Genomic DNA, 19,160 nt, shown 5'->3' with positions numbered 1-19,160 from the left:
AATAGATGCACATCTAGTCTATCAACTTCAAAACTCCAATGGAACTCTAGAATAAAATACCTGCAGATTATTCAAAACTAAGAGTTTGGGTGCCTATCCTATGCCCACGTTAAACAAGATAAGTTGGAACCAAGAGCTAGAAGGTGCATCTTCATTGGCTACCCTGAAGGAGTAAAAGGGTATAAATTCTGGAACCTAGAAATCACGGTACCAAGTGTTTCTATACCAGAGACATAACCTTTGATGAGTCCAAAATGGGATATCAACAGAAAACTAGCAGCCTTGCAGAAAATGAATTGACTACGTATTATGTACAAGTCGAGGTGGAGCCTCCCAAAAACATCTCAACCCTTGAGAATGAGCATAGCCATGACCAAGATTCGGAGCAAGAGGATCAAACCCATCAGACTGAGCATTATTTGAGATCCTACAAACTAGCAAGAGACGGATAAAGGAGGGAGATAAGACCTCCAGATAAGTTTGGTCAAGCCGATATGATCTACTATTCATTGTCTGTGGCAGAGCATCTGGAACATGATGAACCGAACTCATGCAAATAAGCTATATCAGATAAAGATAAACAAAGGTGGATTAAAGCTATGGATGAAGATATAACATCCATGTATACAAAAAAACATGGAAATTAGTGGAAATACCTAAGAACCAAAGGGTGGTCAGATGCAAATGGATATATAAAGTTAAAGAAGGAATTCTTGGTGAAGAAAGGACTAGATACAAAGCACAGATAGTTGAAAAGGCTTTTCGCAACAACAAGAGTAGATTTCAATGAAATATTCTCCTCCGTGGTTAAACACTCATCCATCATATTGATCCTAGCATTGACAGTACAATTAAACCTTGAACTTGAATAGCTTGATGTAAAGACTGCTTTCTTACATGGGGAACTGGAGGAAACCATCTATATGAACCAACCTGAAGGCTGTGTCACCCCAGAAACCAGTAGAAAGGTATGCCTACTTTCAAAGTCTCTTTATGGACTTAAGCAAAGTCCAAGACAATGGTATAAGAGATTTGATGAGTTCACGTTGAACAACAACTTCAGAAGATGCAGCTATGACAACCGTGTGTGTTTCTACAATCAAGAAAACGAGATTGAAACTTATCTCCTATTGTATGTTGATGATATGTTAGTTGCCAGCACAAGTAAGACCAACATGGAAGCTGTGAAACAAATTTTGAGTTTAGATTTTGATATGAAGAAATTAGGATAACCCAAACGAATTCTAGGTGTGGAAATTATGATAAACAGGCAAAAGAACATATTATTCTTGTGCCAAAACTCATACATTTGCAAAGTACTTCGAAGGTTTAACATGCATGAGTCCAAAGGAATACCCCTGCCCTAGTCCCTTAAACTATCTCAAGACCAATATCCTGCTAATGAAAAGGAAAAAAGGAATATGTTATACATCCCATATGCTAGTGGAGTTGGAAGTATAATGTATGGAATGATTTGCAGTAGACCTGATCTATCCTATAGCATGAGTGTGGTGTCAAGGTACATGGCTAATCCGGGCGAAACCCACTGGCATACATTAAAGGGAGTGTTCAAATATTTAAAGGGGTCTGCAAATGTCAGATTAATGTTTGAAAAACAGAATAGTCTGGAGAATCCTATAGTTGGGTATGTGTATTCAGACTTTGCTGGAAACATAGACACAAGAAAATTTCTTTCAGGTTTCACATTCACTATGTATGGTACAGCGGTTATTTGGAAAGCTACTTCACAATTTGTGGTAGCACTATCAACAACGCAATCCGAATACTTAGCTCTTTCTGAAGGGATCAAGGAAGCACTTTGGTTGAAAGGAATGGTGTCTGAGTTGGGTGTAAAACAGGATAAGGTTGTGGTGCATTGCGACAACCAAAGTGCAATACATCTATCTAAGCACCAAGTGTATCATGAAAGGTCCACACACATAAATGTGAGGCTGCATTTTGTAAAGGATATTATATCAAAGAGAGATGTCCAAGTGGAGAATATTGATACTAAGGATAACCCAGTAGATATGATGACCAAGTCACTGCCACAGAGCAAGTTCGTGCATTGCATGAACTTGGTAAAGGCATTAGCTTGGAACTGAGCTGGTAATAGGGAGAGGACAACCAACTTTGGAGTCAAGGTGGAGATTGTTGGATCATGTGGTTACTCTCAAGTTGGTTAGCCGTTGGGATACACCAAAGTTAAACTACCGGTGGTTAATGGCCATAACCAAATCAATTAGCTATAAGCTTGGAGTAGGTATTCAGTTGGACAACTTTCGTAGGCTTGGGAGGGACCAGTTGAAAGGTATCTCAAAAAGACAGGCATATGGATTTATATATAGCTGGGTTGAGAAACAAAACAACGACACACAAAAAGGACAACAAGCTCCATCATCGGGATACTCAGCAGTTTAAAGGAGTGCACAGATAGGAGAAAATATTGAGAACATTTGATGGATAAGTGATCAATTGTGATTCATCTTTTGGCTGTTGTTTCTTGCACATGTAACTTTCATTGTTAAGTTGATCAATAAAGATAATTGGCGTGTTCTTCCATGGATATAGGCATCTCAACGCCGAACCACGTAATTCGACCATGTTTTATTTTGTGTAATTGGATTCTTGATTGATCGCATGTTCTGCATTGTGTTCGTCATAAATCTTGATCAATAAAACCTTACAAAGAGAGAATACATTGAAAATTTGAATAAGTTCTAATGAAAAGTAGCACATCGACAAATGCCTATGATAATTATATATATTTAAACTATGATAACGACATGTAATAGCATGGCGACGAATTTTTTTGCTTTTCCGGACTGACTTCGAAGATAAGTCAACTGAGAAGTCAGCAGACGCAATGCTAAAAAAATTTAAGTTGAAATATTTGCTTAAATTGATTATTCGTAAACATTTTTAATGTTTTTTTAGCTTAGTGCTTGTTGTTTCGAAAGGTTATGATCCTTCTAGTGTTGGTGTTTTTGTTTTAAATAATTTCAATTTGGATCTTTAAATGAAATAATGCGTTTTTTATAGTAATATAACGAAAGTGAAATAAAAGTGGAGTTGTAAAACGATTTCATGAAAAAGTGAAGATAATACAATTTATAGTCTAAACAAGTGAAATACCGTGTTATATTGAAAATTTTGAAGGGGAAGTCAGTAGAGATTACAAGAGTTCTTGTACGAACTTTGACTGGAGCTCTAAGCCCATCCCAGGTTGTTTTGCATTAAAAATAAATGTCTCTTTTTTCGTTTTATTGTCCAAGTGCAAGTGAAATTCTGAAGGCAGAGTACTAACTGATTCCAAGTTGTGTATGGTTAAATGGTGCACCTAGTTCATGATACCAATGGAGGGAGGCAATCTTATCAATCCTCTTGAATGTCTCGTCGGATGAGAACAAGTTGTAATGTGACAGGGAAATCATGTGATTCCTCGTCTAATGCCTCTGTAAACAATCTCAACTACTTTATCAAGGATGTACTGGTGACATCGAGGTCTGTTAAGGGACTTGGAATGATAGAAACTATGACTTCTGAATTAGTGAATGGCAGTCAGAGACTGAGTTATGAAAGCTTGAGAAATGAGAGCTCCTGCAGTTATCTTTTCAAGGATGGTCAAGAAAATGACGATAAGGGAGCATCAGCTCATGAGATAGGTCGCAAGTCTGAACGTGGTAAAGCTATTTACCTGAAGAATGGCATTCAATTCCAGCCTGTGCTCCATGGTGTTCCGGCTTCCAATGGTACTTCATCTAGAGGATGTCATTTTCTTGATGCAGTTACTTCAAAGAACAATCAATTGGATCATGCTAACTTGAGAATGCTACAGCATAAAAGCTGCGATACTCTTAGCCAGCACACAGATTTAGATTCCGACAAAAAAGACTTCCAATCACGATCAAATATTTCCTTGAATGATAGTTTAGGGAGAGCAGTACATCCCTTTTGTTTTATACTCTTTCAGTGCAAGATCATCACTTCCCGAAGGTGTAAAAAAATTTGGGTCACGGACCATCTCCCAGTTAGTACATAGCTTCAGCGAAAACATGATCAAATAAATTATGTTGTGGAATGTTACTCTGTATAATTTGCCCCATTGCGTTCATGATGTGGAAACAATGAAAATAAGCACCACTTTGGATTCTGTAGAAGGCAAGTTTTCTCAGACATCTAACATTCTGTTAATCACGGTGAATTCTGGTGCGAGCCTGCCAAAAGAAATATACTTACTACTTGAAGAGTAGTTACTAAAATAAGTAGAAATATACCCAGTGATCTACATAGACTATCGTTATTTTTTTCTTATGTATTACTGAAAGATGGAACATTTTCGTGATATGCATTTTGAGAATTGATGTGCTTTGATCTCTGCATAATTCTTGAGAGTAGCATCATTTTTTGTCGCACATTTCTGTAAAATTCTGAGCCACTTTTTTTCCTGTTGTAGGCGGTCATTCTGCCTCATCATATAAAGCACTTTGGTTATGCCTGTAATTATAAATTATGCTTACATTTTAATCTTCCGTCAACATGGTTTTCCTATTGTTGAATACTTTCCAAGTGATACTCATGGGAAATTTTGGGGTCCGCTTCCAGCAAGTGTCACTAGTCCAGACGCAGGTTTTTGAAATTGTCTTGAGCCTGAAATCACAAAGAAGACCGTTAGAAGGGGGCCAGGAGGGTGTCCTGGCGTAGCCCCTCCGACGCTCAAGTCAGAGACTGAGGATATATGGGGGGAGCAGCTAAGAGCGCTACTGAAAATAATATAGTGAATGAATGAACTGAACACTCAAACCTGGTATTTATAAGAGAATACCTGGGCCCTTAATGGGCCTGTCTTCCATTTGGGCTAGGGATAGGCCAGGGGTAGTGGGCCCATCCCTGGGTATCACAAGTCTCCCCCTCCCGAGTCAAACTGAATTGCAGAGGAGCAGAGTGGAGAAGAAGAATTTTTCCTGCTAAGGCGTCGCCTAGCACAGGAGCAGAGTGGAGGAGAAGAATTTTATTTTCCTGATAAGGCATCGCCTAGCAGAGGAGCAGAGTGGATGAGGAGAAATAAATTTTCCTACTAAGGCGTCGCCTAGCAGAAAAGCAGAGTTTGAGATGAGAAAAATAAAATTTTTCCTGCTAAGGCGTCGCCTAGCAGAGGAGCAGAGTGGAGGAGAAGAATTTTATTTTTCTGTTAAGGCATCGCCTAACAGAGGAGCAAAGTGGATGTGGAGAAATAAATTTTCCTGCTAAGGCATCACCTAGCAGAGGAGCAGAGTTATGGAGGAGAAAAATTTTATTTTCCTACTAAGGCCCGGCTTAGCAAAGGAGTTATGAGATGATGAGGTGAGAATTTGATTTTTCTGCTAAGTTCAGCTTAGCAGAGGAGTTACGAGATGATGAGATGGAAGTTTTATTTTCCTGCTAAGGCATCGCCTAGCAGAGGAGTCAGGGGCGAGGAGGTGAAACATTTATTTTACTGCTGAGGTATTGCCTAACAGAGGAGTCAGAGAGTGATGAGTTAGAGGGTGAGGAGGTTGAAGTTTTATTTTTCCTGCTAAGGCCCGGCTTAGCAGAGGAGTCAAGGGCGCGAGGAAGTGGAAATTATTTTTCTTCAAAATCTTAGTAGATAACCTTGAGGATGGGGGCGACGAGGGCATACCGTGTTAGGAAATTTATTTGGTTTGCCGATAACAAACGATGTTTACCGCTGCGAAAATTACGGGGCGAGACGAGGGTGATAGCGTAGGGCGAGGCGAGGAGGGGTTGTGGGCGAGGATGGAACGTGGGGCGAGCATGCAGGTGGTTGGGGCGAGGCATGGGCGTGGCGATGGTGGGCGAAGGGCGAGCAGGAGAGGGCGAGCGTGCGCGGCGAGGGCGAGGGCGAGCGTGCGCGGTGAAGGACAAGCGGGCGGGGATGAGTGTGCACGAGGCGATGGGCGAGCTTACGGCAGGGGCGCTGGGCGAGCTCGTGGCAGCGGGTGAGCGTAGCGCTTGTGTGCGCGGGACGAGGGGTGAACGACTGTGCGAGCGCTCGGGCGAGCTGGTGGCAAGGGCGAGGCGCTGTCGGGGCGTGGCACCGGGCGGGCGAGGCGCTGTCGGGGCGTGGCACCGGGCGAGCGTAGCGCTTGTGTGCGCAAGGCGATGGGCGAGCTTACGGCAAGGGCGCTGGGCGAGCTTACAACAGGGGCGAGGCACTGGACGAGCGTGGCTCGAGCGTTGGGCGAGCGGCTGTGCGAGCGCTCGGGCAAGCGTGCGACTGGGGCCGGGCGAGCTTGTGGCAGGGGCGAGACGCACTTGGGCGGGCCTGCGGCAGGGACGCTGGGCACGCGGTGGATGAATTCACGAGAGTAGGTGTAGAGTAAGAAGGTGGGCAGCGATGGGGGAGCGTATGTGAAGTGCAGAGGAAATTCTGTATGGGAGAAGTGAGAATGAAGTAAGGAGGTGACCACAGCAGGGAGGAAACCCAGATCAAATCTTTCCCCGCAGAGCAGGATTGCGATTTGATTTGTTTCCAAATCTTTGGAGACTGACGAACGGCTGGAAGAAAATGCACAACTCGCACCCGGTAACCCGAAGACAGCACAGCTAATCGAACTTCGAACCTGCGATTCAGTTCGACTCGGGAGGGGAAGACTGGTGATACCCCATAGATGGGTCCATTACCCCTGACCCATCTCTAGCCCAAATGGAAGAAAGACCCGTTAAGGGCCCAGGTATTCTCCTATAAATATCAGGTTTGAGCGTATGATAATTAATTCAATATATTGTTTTCAGCAACACCCTTAGCTGCTCCCCCCATATATACTCAGTCACTGACTTGAGCGTCGGAGGGGCTACGCCAGGACACCCTCCTGGCCCCTTTTTAACGGTCTTCTTTGTGATTTCAGGCTCAGGACAATTTCAAAACCCTGCGTCTGTACTAGTGACACTTGCCGGAATCGGACCCTAAATTTCCCGTGAGTATCACCAAGTAGTGTCCTAAAAACTCCAGTTTAATTAATTTTACATGTGTAAGCTTTTTGGCAGGTTATATCATATCACCAATGCACAATGTTGAATTCCTGAATTATGGCATTTGCATCAACCTTGCTTGGAAAATTTTTAGTCCCCACTTAGAAAGTTCATGTTCCAAGACCATATCATTTTTTTTGGTTTTCACTTTTTATTTTCTTAACAATTCAAATATGCAAAACCATTAGTTCCATGTTAATGCCTTAAATTTGTAAAGGAAGATCTTTCCGGATCATTTACTTTTACCTTGTGTCTATTAATTCCAGAGTAATATTCTCGCATGCAAAATCTAGGAGGATGTAGTCAGCTACTGTATTTTTCCTGCTGCCTCAGTCCACAGGCTGTTTATTTTTGTAATTTTACATTGTTGAGACTCGACATTTAATCCGCGTGAGATGTTTTCCATTTGCAATACAAGTTCATTAGTAGAAAAAGCGACTGTCGTTGCGCGTTTCTTTCAAATTTTAGTATCAACTGGTTCTCATATTTTATAGTGTACAGGTTATATGTGATGCGGTTGTAACAGGTCAATATTGAATTTTTCTTGGCCATCAACACGGAAGCGAATTCTAAATTCTAGCTCCTCTAAGACTCTGGGTCTGAAAGTGGATATACCCATGGAATGCGCTGATCAGGCTAAACAAAAGTCTAATCTCTGCATGGATAATTCTCCCAATGCTGAGCCAGGCTACAGATAGGTTAAACGCCTTAAGCTGAGCTCCTCTGCTCGAGGCACAAAGAGCATAAATCTAGCTGAAAACTCTAGCAGAAAAAAGGAATATTTTTTTCAGCAGAATTCTTAAAAGCGACATCACAAGATCAGAATCTATTCTGAGGATACATCACGTTGAGGAATCAATGGCATTGGATAAGAGCATAAACTTATCCAAGGAAAACTTGGGTAATGATTTATCACTTTCACATGTTTGGATACAAAGTTGGCTCAAATATACCAGAAAGAATCCCTACACAATGGTGGATTGTGAGTCGCAAAATTTGAAATGGGCACTGGAGGACCTTCAGAAGGATCGGTCTCCCAGCATTAGAGCCATCACACTGATGGGAAGGGAAATCAAAAGTTTTCTACCATTTCAGCTCAGAAAGAGGTGTTCTTTAACTATTTGGAACCCGGAGGCTGTTTGAGAATGCTTCTTCTATTATTGGTGCTTGGTTTTATAAGTGTCATTTTAGGGACGTCCATGGCATTGGTGTGCACAGATCTCAAAAGGCGCTTTTTTGAAACATGGATTTCCGCCTTTAATTTACATTAATTTTACTCTTTCTATTGGGAAAGTATCTTTACAGTATGTGTGGTGATTGAAGCCTTAAGCTCCACTAGGTTTGCAACGCACTCTCGAATGAAAAAAGTTCAGATTTTTGTCCCAATAATGTTGACAAGAGAAGGGGGTATTTGCCTCCTGGTTCCTTTCTTGTGTAGTGGTACCATTCTGCGCTCGGACCATCATTCTCCATGTGCATTATGTGCCTCTCCTTACACAATTACTGCAACATTCTTGAGCTGTGCTTCTGAATCATGTGAGATGGAGACACCAAATGGTTTCCAACCATGAACATGGGCAGGTTTATAGAATATATAAACAAAAATATTTTCAACATATTACTTTAATTCGTGACATGAGACAATAAATGATTGCATAATAACAGATAATAAATTGGAAGTTATGAATAGTAGAATGAGGTGTGATTAAAATTATTGTAAATATCAAGTCAAATATAAGATGAAACGAGGATATGAAAACAATCAACGTCTCATCATTTGCTTATAACATTGTCGAAGAACATACTTTAACAGCTTAACTTAGGTTCCACAGTTACTGGCCAACTTGATCGAATTGTCTTGTAACAGCTAGTCATCCTTTTTGTACATACACCAATTCTGTCATTCGTTTTTTTTTTTTTAGCGGGTAACATCTACTTGAAAATCTTACTATCTCGAGTAGTCGAGGTGATCTATTTTACACTGAAAACGTAAAAGAGGCGAAGGGTTGTTTGAGAACTTGGATCGTAACATTTGTGGTTTTGGGTTATTTTGGTTTTAGCAAGAAATTCCTAGGAAAGTAGTGAATCCGATCATTTTCATGGTCATGTAATCGCATGGTGAAATTCATAGCTAGTTTGCAAGTGGCGGACTCAAATCTGTCTGCAAATATCTTCCAATTGGGAAAAAAACTTCTCTTCTCAGATGCCACGTCCTTTCTCACACTGGGCATATACAAGTCATCTTTGTAGATAAATAAAGGTACACGGACGGTTCATTAGTTAGCGGGTCATTCCTTCTCTTCAAATAAAAACTTATAATTTCATAAGCTATATTTAAATAAATAAATAAAATTCATCGCTGCTAAACACTGAACAAACTTCTCTCAATTTTCGCTATCGATCTGGTTCGGCATCTTCAGTTGTAACACGCTTAAGGAATAATGAAGCTTTTCCTTCGAGCTGAAATAGCTGTCATTGTGAACTCTGCTTTTTGACAAAGATAATCCCCATAACCATATAAAGTAAAACAATAATTTGACAATCTCAACGTGGAAAAGAAAACGGCAAAGATGATTACCACCATTCTTGTGGAACAGAATGAAAATACATGCCAATATTAAACTAGGTTTAGAGGATACCAAGGAACAATATCATTCAAGATCATTATCATTAAAGCTAAAAGAAACATGGTCCAAAACTAGCAAAATCCCATTTCAAACTCTCCGATAGAGAGAAAACCAACATCTAGGTGTTGGTGGCTCTGGTGTATATCTGCTGGCTTGAGTGAACCGACACCATTCTGATCAAACCTCGTGCCATCAGTTCCCTGATTGCTTTTCTAGCAAGTGATCCATTGATCTGCGAATATATTGATGATCGAGACAAACATCAATAGATAGGGGTAAGTTTGGTCGACCAACCAAATCAATGAAAATCAATATCATGTATGTAAAGTAAACCGGGCAATGTGATTATGATTAAAGAAATGTTTTTTTCTAATTGATGTAAGAGCTAAACAAGTTCATTAACATGATTAAACTCAAATACATTCCAAATCAAATCAGCAAATTTTGGAGTCCACAAGAAAGGTAAAAATATATTAAAGCATTTCACATAATTATAAGGTTTATCTTAAGAATATCCACACCATGTCAGCTAAACTTTCAGATCAGCCAGATCAATTGGTGAAATACTACCTTATACCAACGAGGGCACATAGGATGGTAGCAAAGATACTCTAAAATGATACAATTAAGAAGTCCAAGAGTAATACAGAATGTAAAGCTTCCGAAAGTCCAACGGTATTCCTTAAGGATTAATAAATACAAACAAGATAGTGCAAGAAGCATTCAAGAACACAGCAAGCAACTATACTAATACCACAAAATTAGAACACCCAATGCGAAGGAACTATCCCTACAACTGCACCATATTTACTCCAGTGCACAAAATGGGTGGGTGCTAAAACAGATGATTCTTCATACAGAAATATCACATGAGCGCCAATTTCCAAATATGGGTGGGTGCTAAAATGAAACTCAATACAGCTTTCATATATTCCTCATTTTCGTATTAGTACATAGAAATCACCACTACGTAAAATGGAAAAGACACAATAACAAAGTGCATTGCAAGTGCGTGGATGAACTGCAACGCTAATAAGACCAAACGCAGAGCATACAAAATGATGCGGTTACACAAATAAACCCAATCTAATAACAAAAAACCCAAAGAATCTTAAGATCAGTCAAACAAGTTAATATCCGATCTCTCTATATAGAGTACATGAACTTACTCTGAGACGATCTGAGAGAACTGAAGGAGTGATGAGCTTGTACTTAGGCGCCTCGGACAGCAACTTGTCGTAGGTTGCTTTATCAAACATCACCATGTTGTTTACCTTCTCCTTCTGCTTTCCCTTGCTCCACTTCTGCAAATTACAATTCGCCACAGCATTTCCACCATATCAGACACTACCTCACGCACACATCACCGATAACACAAACAAGAAGAACCGCACAAAAAATTGACCTTCTTCTTCTGCTTTCCTCCGCTGGACTTCGCCGGCTTGGATGACGGTGGAGGAGCCTTTTCCTTCTTCGGCGCCTGCAACGATAGGAAAAAAAAACAAATTAACCCATAGATAAACTAAATTAATGCCTTTTGTGGCATATGTGTGTATAAATCGTGCGGTTCGGCGGCGGCCCACCATCGTTAAGTAAATCTGTAGGCTGGGAACGGCGGGAGTTGGGGGCAGCAAGCGGAGGGGGGCGGTTCCACGATATATCTAGTTAGGGTTTTTATTTGCCATTCAGTGCAAACGACGTCGTGATAAACTTTGTTGGGCTCTAGCTTCGGCCTGTTTTTGTCATAGGCCCAGACCCATTAGAGCCACAAAATTAGATGGACTCTTTTCTGGTTGATTTTGAAATCTACTTAAATAAATCAAAATTGGTTTCTGTCTAATAAAAATATTTTCCAACATAATAATATATATATATATATACACACACACATATATACATATAGTTAAAAACTTATGTGAAACGATCTCATGGATCGTATTTTGTGAGACAGATATTTTATTTGGATCATCCATGAAAAAGTATTACTTTTTATGCTAAGAGTAATACTTTTTATTGTGAATATCGGTAGGGTTGACCCATCTCACATATAAAGATTCGAGAGACCGTCTCACAAGAGACGGTCTCACGAATCTTTATCTGTGAGATGGGTCAACCCTACCGATATTCACAATAAAAAGTATTACTCTTAGCATTAAAAATAATATTTTTTCATGGATGACCCAAATAAGAGATCCGCCTCACAAAATACGACCCGTGAGACCGTCTGACATAATTTTTTACCTTAAAAATTGAGCATATTGAAATCTAATTTATTTTTAAGGATCAAAAGACAAGAAATAAAGCATGTAATAATAGAAGATTTCAGGACTTGAAGAAGGTAAGCATATATCCAAATCCATATTCCATATATATTTCTAAAGGAGCCAACCTTCTTAGTTTGTAACTCATCTTCTTAATTATTTTAATTCAATTTATTTTTCAGATTTTAGTTATTGGGGAGAGTGGAGTACCACTAATTATTTCTTACATTGACCTTGTAAGTCATCAAATTAATACTCTCAAATATGTTTATTCAAACATATTAAATAAGTAAACGACGAGACTATAAATATAATCAATATTATAATTTTCAATGAGTTTTTTTTTTAATAAATCACATGTAAAATATAGAAAATATAAATTTTTTTCATTGTAAAAATCAAATAGACATCTTAGATCTTAATATTTTATAAAAGTTGCACAAGCACTTTGCACCAGTTGAAAATTTGAAAAGTTGATGTATTTTGATGATATATCATAGACCATTAATTAAAATAACAAGCAGAAAAAACGGTTAAAAAATAACTAAATTTTCTACAAGTCATATTTTAGGCCGGCTAGACTAGTTCGAACGTTATTTATACTAATCGGACGTTGTTGGTTGTTATTTTTTTGTCATTTAGCTTGATTTTGCAACATCCAGTTAGCATACATAGTATCCGAACTAGTCTAGCCAGCCTAAGATTTGTAGAAAATTAAATTTGTTTCTTAATTGTTTTGTCTGCTAGTCATTTTGTTCACTAGTCTAGATATCATTAAAATACTTTAATTCGTTAAATTTCTAACTGGTACAAGGGAGTTCGTGCAATTTTTATAAAAGATTAACGACAATTTTCGCATATGTTAGGCGAAAAAATAAAACTCATTTTTTGATACGTCGCGTATACTTTCAAATGCCCTTGGAATTTATAATTTTTAAAATGGTTTAAAAGATATTTAAGACGCCCTCAAAGATTTACAAAGCACGAAAATGAGTTTTTTTTTTTTTTAATATGAAAGTCGGATTTAAATATTAAGAAGTTGTACACTATATAATAATATATCAATAAAAAAATTCAGATATGATGCGTCTATAATAAATTCTACCTTTTAAAATAACACATTTTTTTAATTCGATTTGTACATGCACAAGATATAATTTCTCAAATATTATATTTTTATTATACGAATTAATTTTTAAATTTGTTATAAAGTTAATCTAAATAATAACAAAGTGATATTAAATTATAATAAATCAATAATCTCCAACAGATAATAAATAATTTAATTGAATCAATTTTTTATAAGTAGTTAATATAATGTCATTAATTTGCAAAGAAAACTGTAATTTTGACCGTTTAAATCATTATTTTTATTGAAAGTGTCGACGCACACAGCATCGTTATGTCGAAAAAAAAAATTAAAATTGTTATAAAAAAAAAATCAAAGATAGCTTAGTATGGATTAAAATTTGTGAACATCATGACAAAAATACAAAATTTATAAAGCTAAAATGCAATTTTACTTTAATTATCACAACATGCAATAGATTACGAGAAACCAACTGACAGCGACGCTGGTTAAATGGGGAGCACTTGGAATTTGAAGGGAGTGGCTTGCATTACGCGCAATAGATCCTCTCTGCATCTCAGGCACACACAATCTGTGTGTAAATTAATGGGAAGGAGACATGGTCAAAGTTAATTTCAAGAAATATGTAGATTTGTTCGAAACACAGATGTAATTATCCCATAATTCTAGAATATATTCAATGGTGTAAATGCTGTTTTGAAGAAAGAATGGGAGTGAATGAATAATGGGCAGCCATTGATTTTCTTGAGGAATTTTTGGTGTTGGTTAATTTAAAACTCTACCCTCCATTCTTTCTCAAACCCCGGCATTTTTGTTCACTGGTAATAAAGAAAAAAAAGCTCTCTTTTTCCTCTGTGTATTTCTCTCGCTCAATTTTCTTACTCGCTCTTTAATCCAAGAAATTGTCAAAGTTCTGCTCCTGTTTCGCGTAAATATTTCATATTCTTGTTATTTCTTTTGAATTGTTTATTGATTTTAAGGAGTTGGGAATGCTGTATTTTTTTTTATGGGATTGATGAGATCGTGCGTTTACTGAGTTTTTGGAAGATGGTGCTGTGGAGGGATTTGATCATGTTTCATTGGATTGATTTTTTTTTATGCTCTTTTAGTTTACTTGAGTTATATTATATATGTGTTTTCATCTTACTTGATGTAAAATGTGATATATGCATGTTTCATGGGATCAAAATTCAAAATGAAACGTCCAGAAAGTTTGATGTTTTCTTTTTGATGAAATTCGGCAAGAACTTTACATGAAATTGTTGGAAAACCATTACGAGCGATCTTTCTAGATTAATAGCCTTTTTTTGTGTTTTTTTCCGATTCTTCTATTATCACAGCTATTTTATCTGACCACTAATTCTTGCAAAAGGTGTAGGCAACCTGCAAGTTTGAAGCTTTCAAGATCATTGTATATACTTTCGTTCGAAGTCATCAAACTTGCGAACTGTAATCATGAGTGACACAATGTCTGGATCTCTTGAACGCCCCCTCAGGCCGAGTAAGTATTTTTGTGATATACAGCTTAGTTTTCGTTTTCTCTTCAATCTCGTGTTGAAACATAGACATGTTTTATCTTCATTCTTGAATTGTAGCCTTGTATACCCTTTCTAGAAATCTAGTTTGGTTTGAATCGTATTAACCTTGATCAATGAATCTCAAGAAAACGCCAGAATATTTATCTTGATGATGAAGATTACCATAATCATTTGAAAAATATGGCCTAAAATGGTTCTTGGAATCCTGCAGAGAAGGGGGGCAGACCCAAAAGGGGTGGTCAATGGAAAGAAAAACTAGATTTTGTGTTTTTTTTTTATAAAGAAAATCAAGTTTTGCCCCATCAACGGATCCATCCCTGGATACAGAATTTCACTGGTGGGAAAAATCTTGGCAGGTCTCGAGAAAATTGATTTTGAAAACACAGAGGACGAGAGGAAAACAAGGCTTGGATCTCTCAAGAAGAAGGCAATCAATGCCTCAAACAAATTCAGGAACTCTTTGACTAAGAAGGGCAGGCGTAACAGCAGAGTTATGTCTGTCGTGTTCGAGGATGAACGAGATGCAGAGGAAGTGGCAGCTGTTGATGCCTTGCGTCAGGTGCTTATCCTCGAAGAATTGCTCCCTTCAAAACACGACGACTATCAAATGCTGTTGAGGTAATTTGTGTAGGAGCAGGCACCTATCTCAATATCAAAAGCTATGTATGTGGTTACTGGTGCAAGTCAAATCTTTTTTTGTCATTTGTTTACCTAAGCTTCACTTTTCGGAGGCATCTGCTTATTAATCACATTATTTTGGTCGTTAAAGTTATGTTTCATTTTTTTTATATTATATATTTGGGATGATGTAGGTTTTTGAAGGCCAGGAAATTTGATACTGAAAAGACTAAGCAAATGTGGTCTGATATGCTTCAATGGAGGAAGGAGTTTGGTGCTGACAATATCATGGAGGTATTATATGATCTTACTATTATGCAGAAACTTTTTATCTTTACCTTCAGAATAAATAAATTCTTGGCAAAATTAGCTTAAAATATCATGGAAATTTGTCTCTAATATCCTTCAAATCTTATGCAAGGATTTCGATTTCAAGGAAAGAAGCGAGGTCCTGAAATACTATCCACAAGGGCATCATGGTGTCGACAAGGAAGGCAGACCAGTTTACATCGAAAGACTCGGTCAAGTTGATGCTACGAAGCTCATGCAAGTCACCACAATAGACCGTTATCTCAAATACCATGTTCAAGAATTCGAGAGGACATTCATTGACAAGTTTCCAGCTTGCTCAATCGCAGCTAAAAAGCATATCGATCAGAGCACCACCATTTTGGATGTCCAAGGAGTGGTACGTAGACAAGGCCATCTTTTGATTATTGCATGTTTCAGGGCAAAATGAAGAGAACTTTGTGGTCGAAATTTGGATAGTAAATGGCAAAATCTTTTTTCATAGTTAGGATACCAAAGTCGCCTTTATGTAATAATACTCTGTCTCACATTGGATTGTGGGTGAGAAGTAAACGACTTTTAATAGCATAAAATGAACACTTTTGGTAGTTTAATCAATTATCTTCTTTAATGGAGAATAGATGCGAAACAGTTGCCAGTAAATCTCATAAAGGCTCGTTTGTGCTGACTCATGGGCCTGAGATGTGTCGCCGTAATTTGACAGAAGTAAGTTTTTGTACAGGGACTTAAAAACTTCAACAAGGCCGCTAGAGAACTCATCCAGTGCCTGCAGAAGATTGATGGTGATAACTACCCCGAGGTACTTAGTTTTTTTTTTCTTTTTTCGTTTCTAGAAAACCAAATTGTCGTTCTTTTCGTTCTTAACTTAAAGGTATATCTGATTCTAATTTGTTCTGTTTTTTGTGATTTTTTTAAAAATTTAGACCCTATGCCGCATGTACATTATCAATGCGGGATCTGGATTTAGGCTCTTGTGGAACACTGTGAAGTCATTCCTTGACCCAAAGACTACTTCCAAGATTCATGTAAGCTAATAAGCTGCATTCACCTCCTCAAAGTTCATTGCGTATTCTTTTTCTCAAATTTCACCACTTTTGAGCCTCCATGCTCCCTTTTTCCCAGGTTTTAGGCAATAAATACCAAAGCAAGCTACTTGAAGTCATTGATGCCAGGTAAAATTACTGTAAAAATTCAAATACTCGGACTTTTACTGAGAAACTAGCCAACGAGCAGATGGAATTCATAACTATATATTTATGAATTATGATACAGTATCTTTTCGTTTGATCTTGTATCAGTGAGTTACCCGAATTCTTGGGTGGTACATGCACTTGTGCTGACAAGGGTGGATGTATGCTATCTGACAAAGGTCCCTGGAACGACTCTGATATCATGAAGGTATTTTGTATTTATTTACATAGTATCAAGCTCTTCAATCCAGATTTATTTCTAGCATTTGTTTCATAGTAAGAAATACTTGAAACTGGTGATTATTTTAATCACAAGATGGTCCGAAATGGTGAACACAAATGCTCAAACAAAATCGTCATTCCAGCTGTGGAAGAGAAAACTATATCTGAGGACGAGAATGCTACTTCCAAGGTACTTGTAAGCTTTCTACTTGTAGCCTGCGCTCGGTTTGTAATGGCTGGTACATATGAAATGAACAACCCATAATGAAACACAGAATGTGAAGAAAAACAACTTCGTTAGCTCAACGGTGGAGTCTCCAAGAGGTACCAAGGACTACGCTGCACATACGCAACTCTCCCCTGTTCATGAAGAAGTAAGTTGGGACAACCTTCTGAGTATGTTAGCATTACATTCACATCAAACATGATGCTATACACTTGGGTCGTTGATCAACATGAGATCACATGAAGCCCACATGGAGAATCTAAGCTTTTGATGATCTAAAATAACTGTTTTGTGGTCAACGGTGATGGAGGCGATATTTCTGGTAGGTCTCACATGATATAATAATGATCAACATATCTGGTGTATGCGCGAGTGTTGCGTTAAGAAAGTTAGAACTACACCTATATCATTACATTGATGGATGTTGCTTCAAAGAACTAATGTCAATACAAGTGCTTCTCAAACTCATGTAATTTCTTGCATTTACACATAAAAATGCATATCTAAAAGCTATCTTACTGAGAAAATAATCCTTCAGGTAATCAGAAGCTACCCTCGTTCATTTGCAAGTGAATACGTGCCTATGGTTGACAAAACTGTCTCTACAACTTGGGTTAAAGGAGCAACAAATAACAACTTTGTTGTTGCCAAAGGTACATAATCATCATTCTGTCATGCTCGTGAGATAGTTTAAAAACTAACTCACTGATTTTCCGACCACATATTCTGAATTTCAGCCACAGATTATATCCCGGTGCATGATGATTGCAAGCCATCCGACAAACTCAGCAACCATATCTTCACTGGAATGATGACTTTAGTTATGGGCGTTGTTACTATGGTTCGTATGACACGAAACATGCCTAAGAAGCTCACAGATGCAACCCTCTATTCGAGTTCCATGTATGGTGTTGATGTGATGGTTAAAGGTCACGCAAACGCCTATGAATTACCTGGAGCTGCCATTTCCAGTGCCGATTACTTCACCATGATGAAACGCATGAATGAACTCGAGGATAAGGTGGTTGTTCTCAGCAAAAAGCCTGTAGTTATGCCACCAGAGAAGGAGGAGATGCTGAACAATGCATTGAATCGCATTGATGCATTAGAGCAAGAGCTTTCTGCAGCAAAGAAGGTATCACCAGTTCTCTTATTATCTCCAATTTAGGCTGCTATATGCTACACTATTCACCCCTTGCTCACTAGTGCATCAAAGCACTTGATCTATGTTGCACATTCGGTAAAGAGCATTTACATGCATCATATCGCTTCCTTCACGCATATTTTGGACGAGTTCGTCTGTATGTTTTACCTTCCAATTTTTGCAGGCTCTCGAGGATGCACTCTCTCGGCAAGAAGAGCTGCTTGCCTACATCGACAAAAAGAAGAAGAAGAAGAAGTTCTTTGCTTTCTAAGTGCAGAAATCTAATGAAACTGTAACATGGTAGCGTTTTGGTCTTCTATAGACGGCCTTTTAGCTTCGAAAGATCGCCAAAACATTTGAGTGCACTGTTTTTGTTTTTTTTAAAAACTAAAATCGAAGCGTTTGTAAATTATAAAGAAGTATGCCATTTGTGCTAGTTTCTGAGTGATACTGTTTTATAGTATTTGTTTGCCTCCAATATTGATAGATCAAGCATCTTCTTGGGCTCGCTCAATTGTTTGTACTTGAACAATTTGCAGAATGTTTGTTTATTTTCCTTTTACTGTTTCGATCAAAAACAAAGAATTTTGTGAGATAAAATAAGGTTTTAATCAAATTTTTATATGAAATAATAGTCTTCGCTGTATAGAGTAAATTCTGTATGATTTTATTTAGTAAATATTTCATCCATAATGATTTTATAGTTGAGTAAGTCTCTTGTGAAATGGTCTCACGAATCTTTATCTGTGAGATGAGTCAGCCTTACTGATATTCACAATAAAAAATAATACTCTTAGCATAAAAAATAACTATATAAATATAAATATAAGGCAAAAACTTGTGTGAGGCGGTCTCATGGGTCGTATTTTGTGAGACAGATCTCTTATTTGGATCATTCATGAAAAAGTATTACTTTTTATGCTA

General features: G+C 38.0%; 3 protein-coding genes across 3 annotated transcripts; 2 read left to right on the top strand and 1 right to left on the bottom strand.

Annotated features, from left to right (window-relative positions):
* Positions 1-1,421: 1,421 nt before the first annotated feature.
* LOC142525804 (secreted RxLR effector protein 161-like) lies at positions 1,422-2,105 on the top strand. The gene has a single exon (XM_075630095.1). The coding sequence runs from the start codon at positions 1,422-1,424 to the stop codon at positions 2,103-2,105; it is 684 nt and encodes a 227-aa protein (XP_075486210.1).
* A 7,456-nt stretch (positions 2,106-9,561) lies between these two features.
* Positions 9,562-11,392, bottom strand: LOC142527934 (small ribosomal subunit protein eS25-like). Its single transcript, XM_075632934.1, has 4 exons — positions 11,222-11,392; positions 11,044-11,118; positions 10,808-10,942; positions 9,562-9,870 (listed from the first exon to the last, which is right to left on the bottom strand). Exons 1-4 carry the CDS (start codon positions 11,222-11,224, stop codon positions 9,757-9,759), a joined length of 327 nt encoding a protein of 108 aa, XP_075489049.1. The 5' UTR covers positions 11,225-11,392; the 3' UTR covers positions 9,562-9,756.
* A 2,213-nt stretch (positions 11,393-13,605) lies between these two features.
* Positions 13,606-18,699, top strand: LOC142527902 (phosphatidylinositol/phosphatidylcholine transfer protein SFH3-like). Its single transcript, XM_075632895.1, has 14 exons — positions 13,606-13,810; positions 14,362-14,490; positions 14,884-15,145; positions 15,340-15,439; positions 15,567-15,833; positions 16,176-16,253; positions 16,378-16,479; positions 16,577-16,626; positions 16,753-16,852; positions 16,961-17,056; positions 17,142-17,240; positions 17,631-17,745; positions 17,830-18,227; positions 18,421-18,699. Exons 2-14 carry the CDS (start codon positions 14,445-14,447, stop codon positions 18,505-18,507), a joined length of 1,800 nt encoding a protein of 599 aa, XP_075489010.1. The 5' UTR covers positions 13,606-13,810; positions 14,362-14,444; the 3' UTR covers positions 18,508-18,699.
* Positions 18,700-19,160: the final 461 nt, after the last annotated feature.

This window comes from Primulina tabacum, chromosome 15, assembly GCF_025594145.1.
Source record: "Primulina tabacum isolate GXHZ01 chromosome 15, ASM2559414v2, whole genome shotgun sequence".
Classification (NCBI taxonomy): domain Eukaryota; kingdom Viridiplantae; phylum Streptophyta; class Magnoliopsida; order Lamiales; family Gesneriaceae; genus Primulina; species Primulina tabacum.
This window is presented reverse-complemented; position numbering and strand designations above follow the sequence as displayed.

Bases quoted from the DNA above. Each gene is read 5' to 3' on its own strand.
- LOC142525804 (XM_075630095.1), top strand. From the start codon at position 1,422: ATGTTATACATCCCATATGCTAGTGGAGTTGGAAGTATAATGTATGGA.
- LOC142527902 (XM_075632895.1), top strand. From the start codon at position 14,445: ATGAGTGACACAATGTCTGGATCTCTTGAACGCCCCCTCAGGCCGA. The intron at 15,834-16,175 runs GTACGTAGACAA...GTTTTTGTACAG, and splicing joins TTTTGGATGTCCAAGGAGTG to GGACTTAAAAACTTCAACAA. The intron at 17,057-17,141 runs GTACTTGTAAGC...AATGAAACACAG, and splicing joins ACGAGAATGCTACTTCCAAG to AATGTGAAGAAAAACAACTT.
- LOC142527934 (XM_075632934.1), bottom strand. The intron at 10,943-11,043 runs GTCAATTTTTTG...TGTAATTTGCAG, and splicing joins GAGGAAAGCAGAAGAAGAAG to AAGTGGAGCAAGGGAAAGCA. The intron at 9,871-10,807 runs GTAAGTTCATGT...ATATATTCGCAG, and splicing joins TTCTCTCAGATCGTCTCAGA to ATCAATGGATCACTTGCTAG.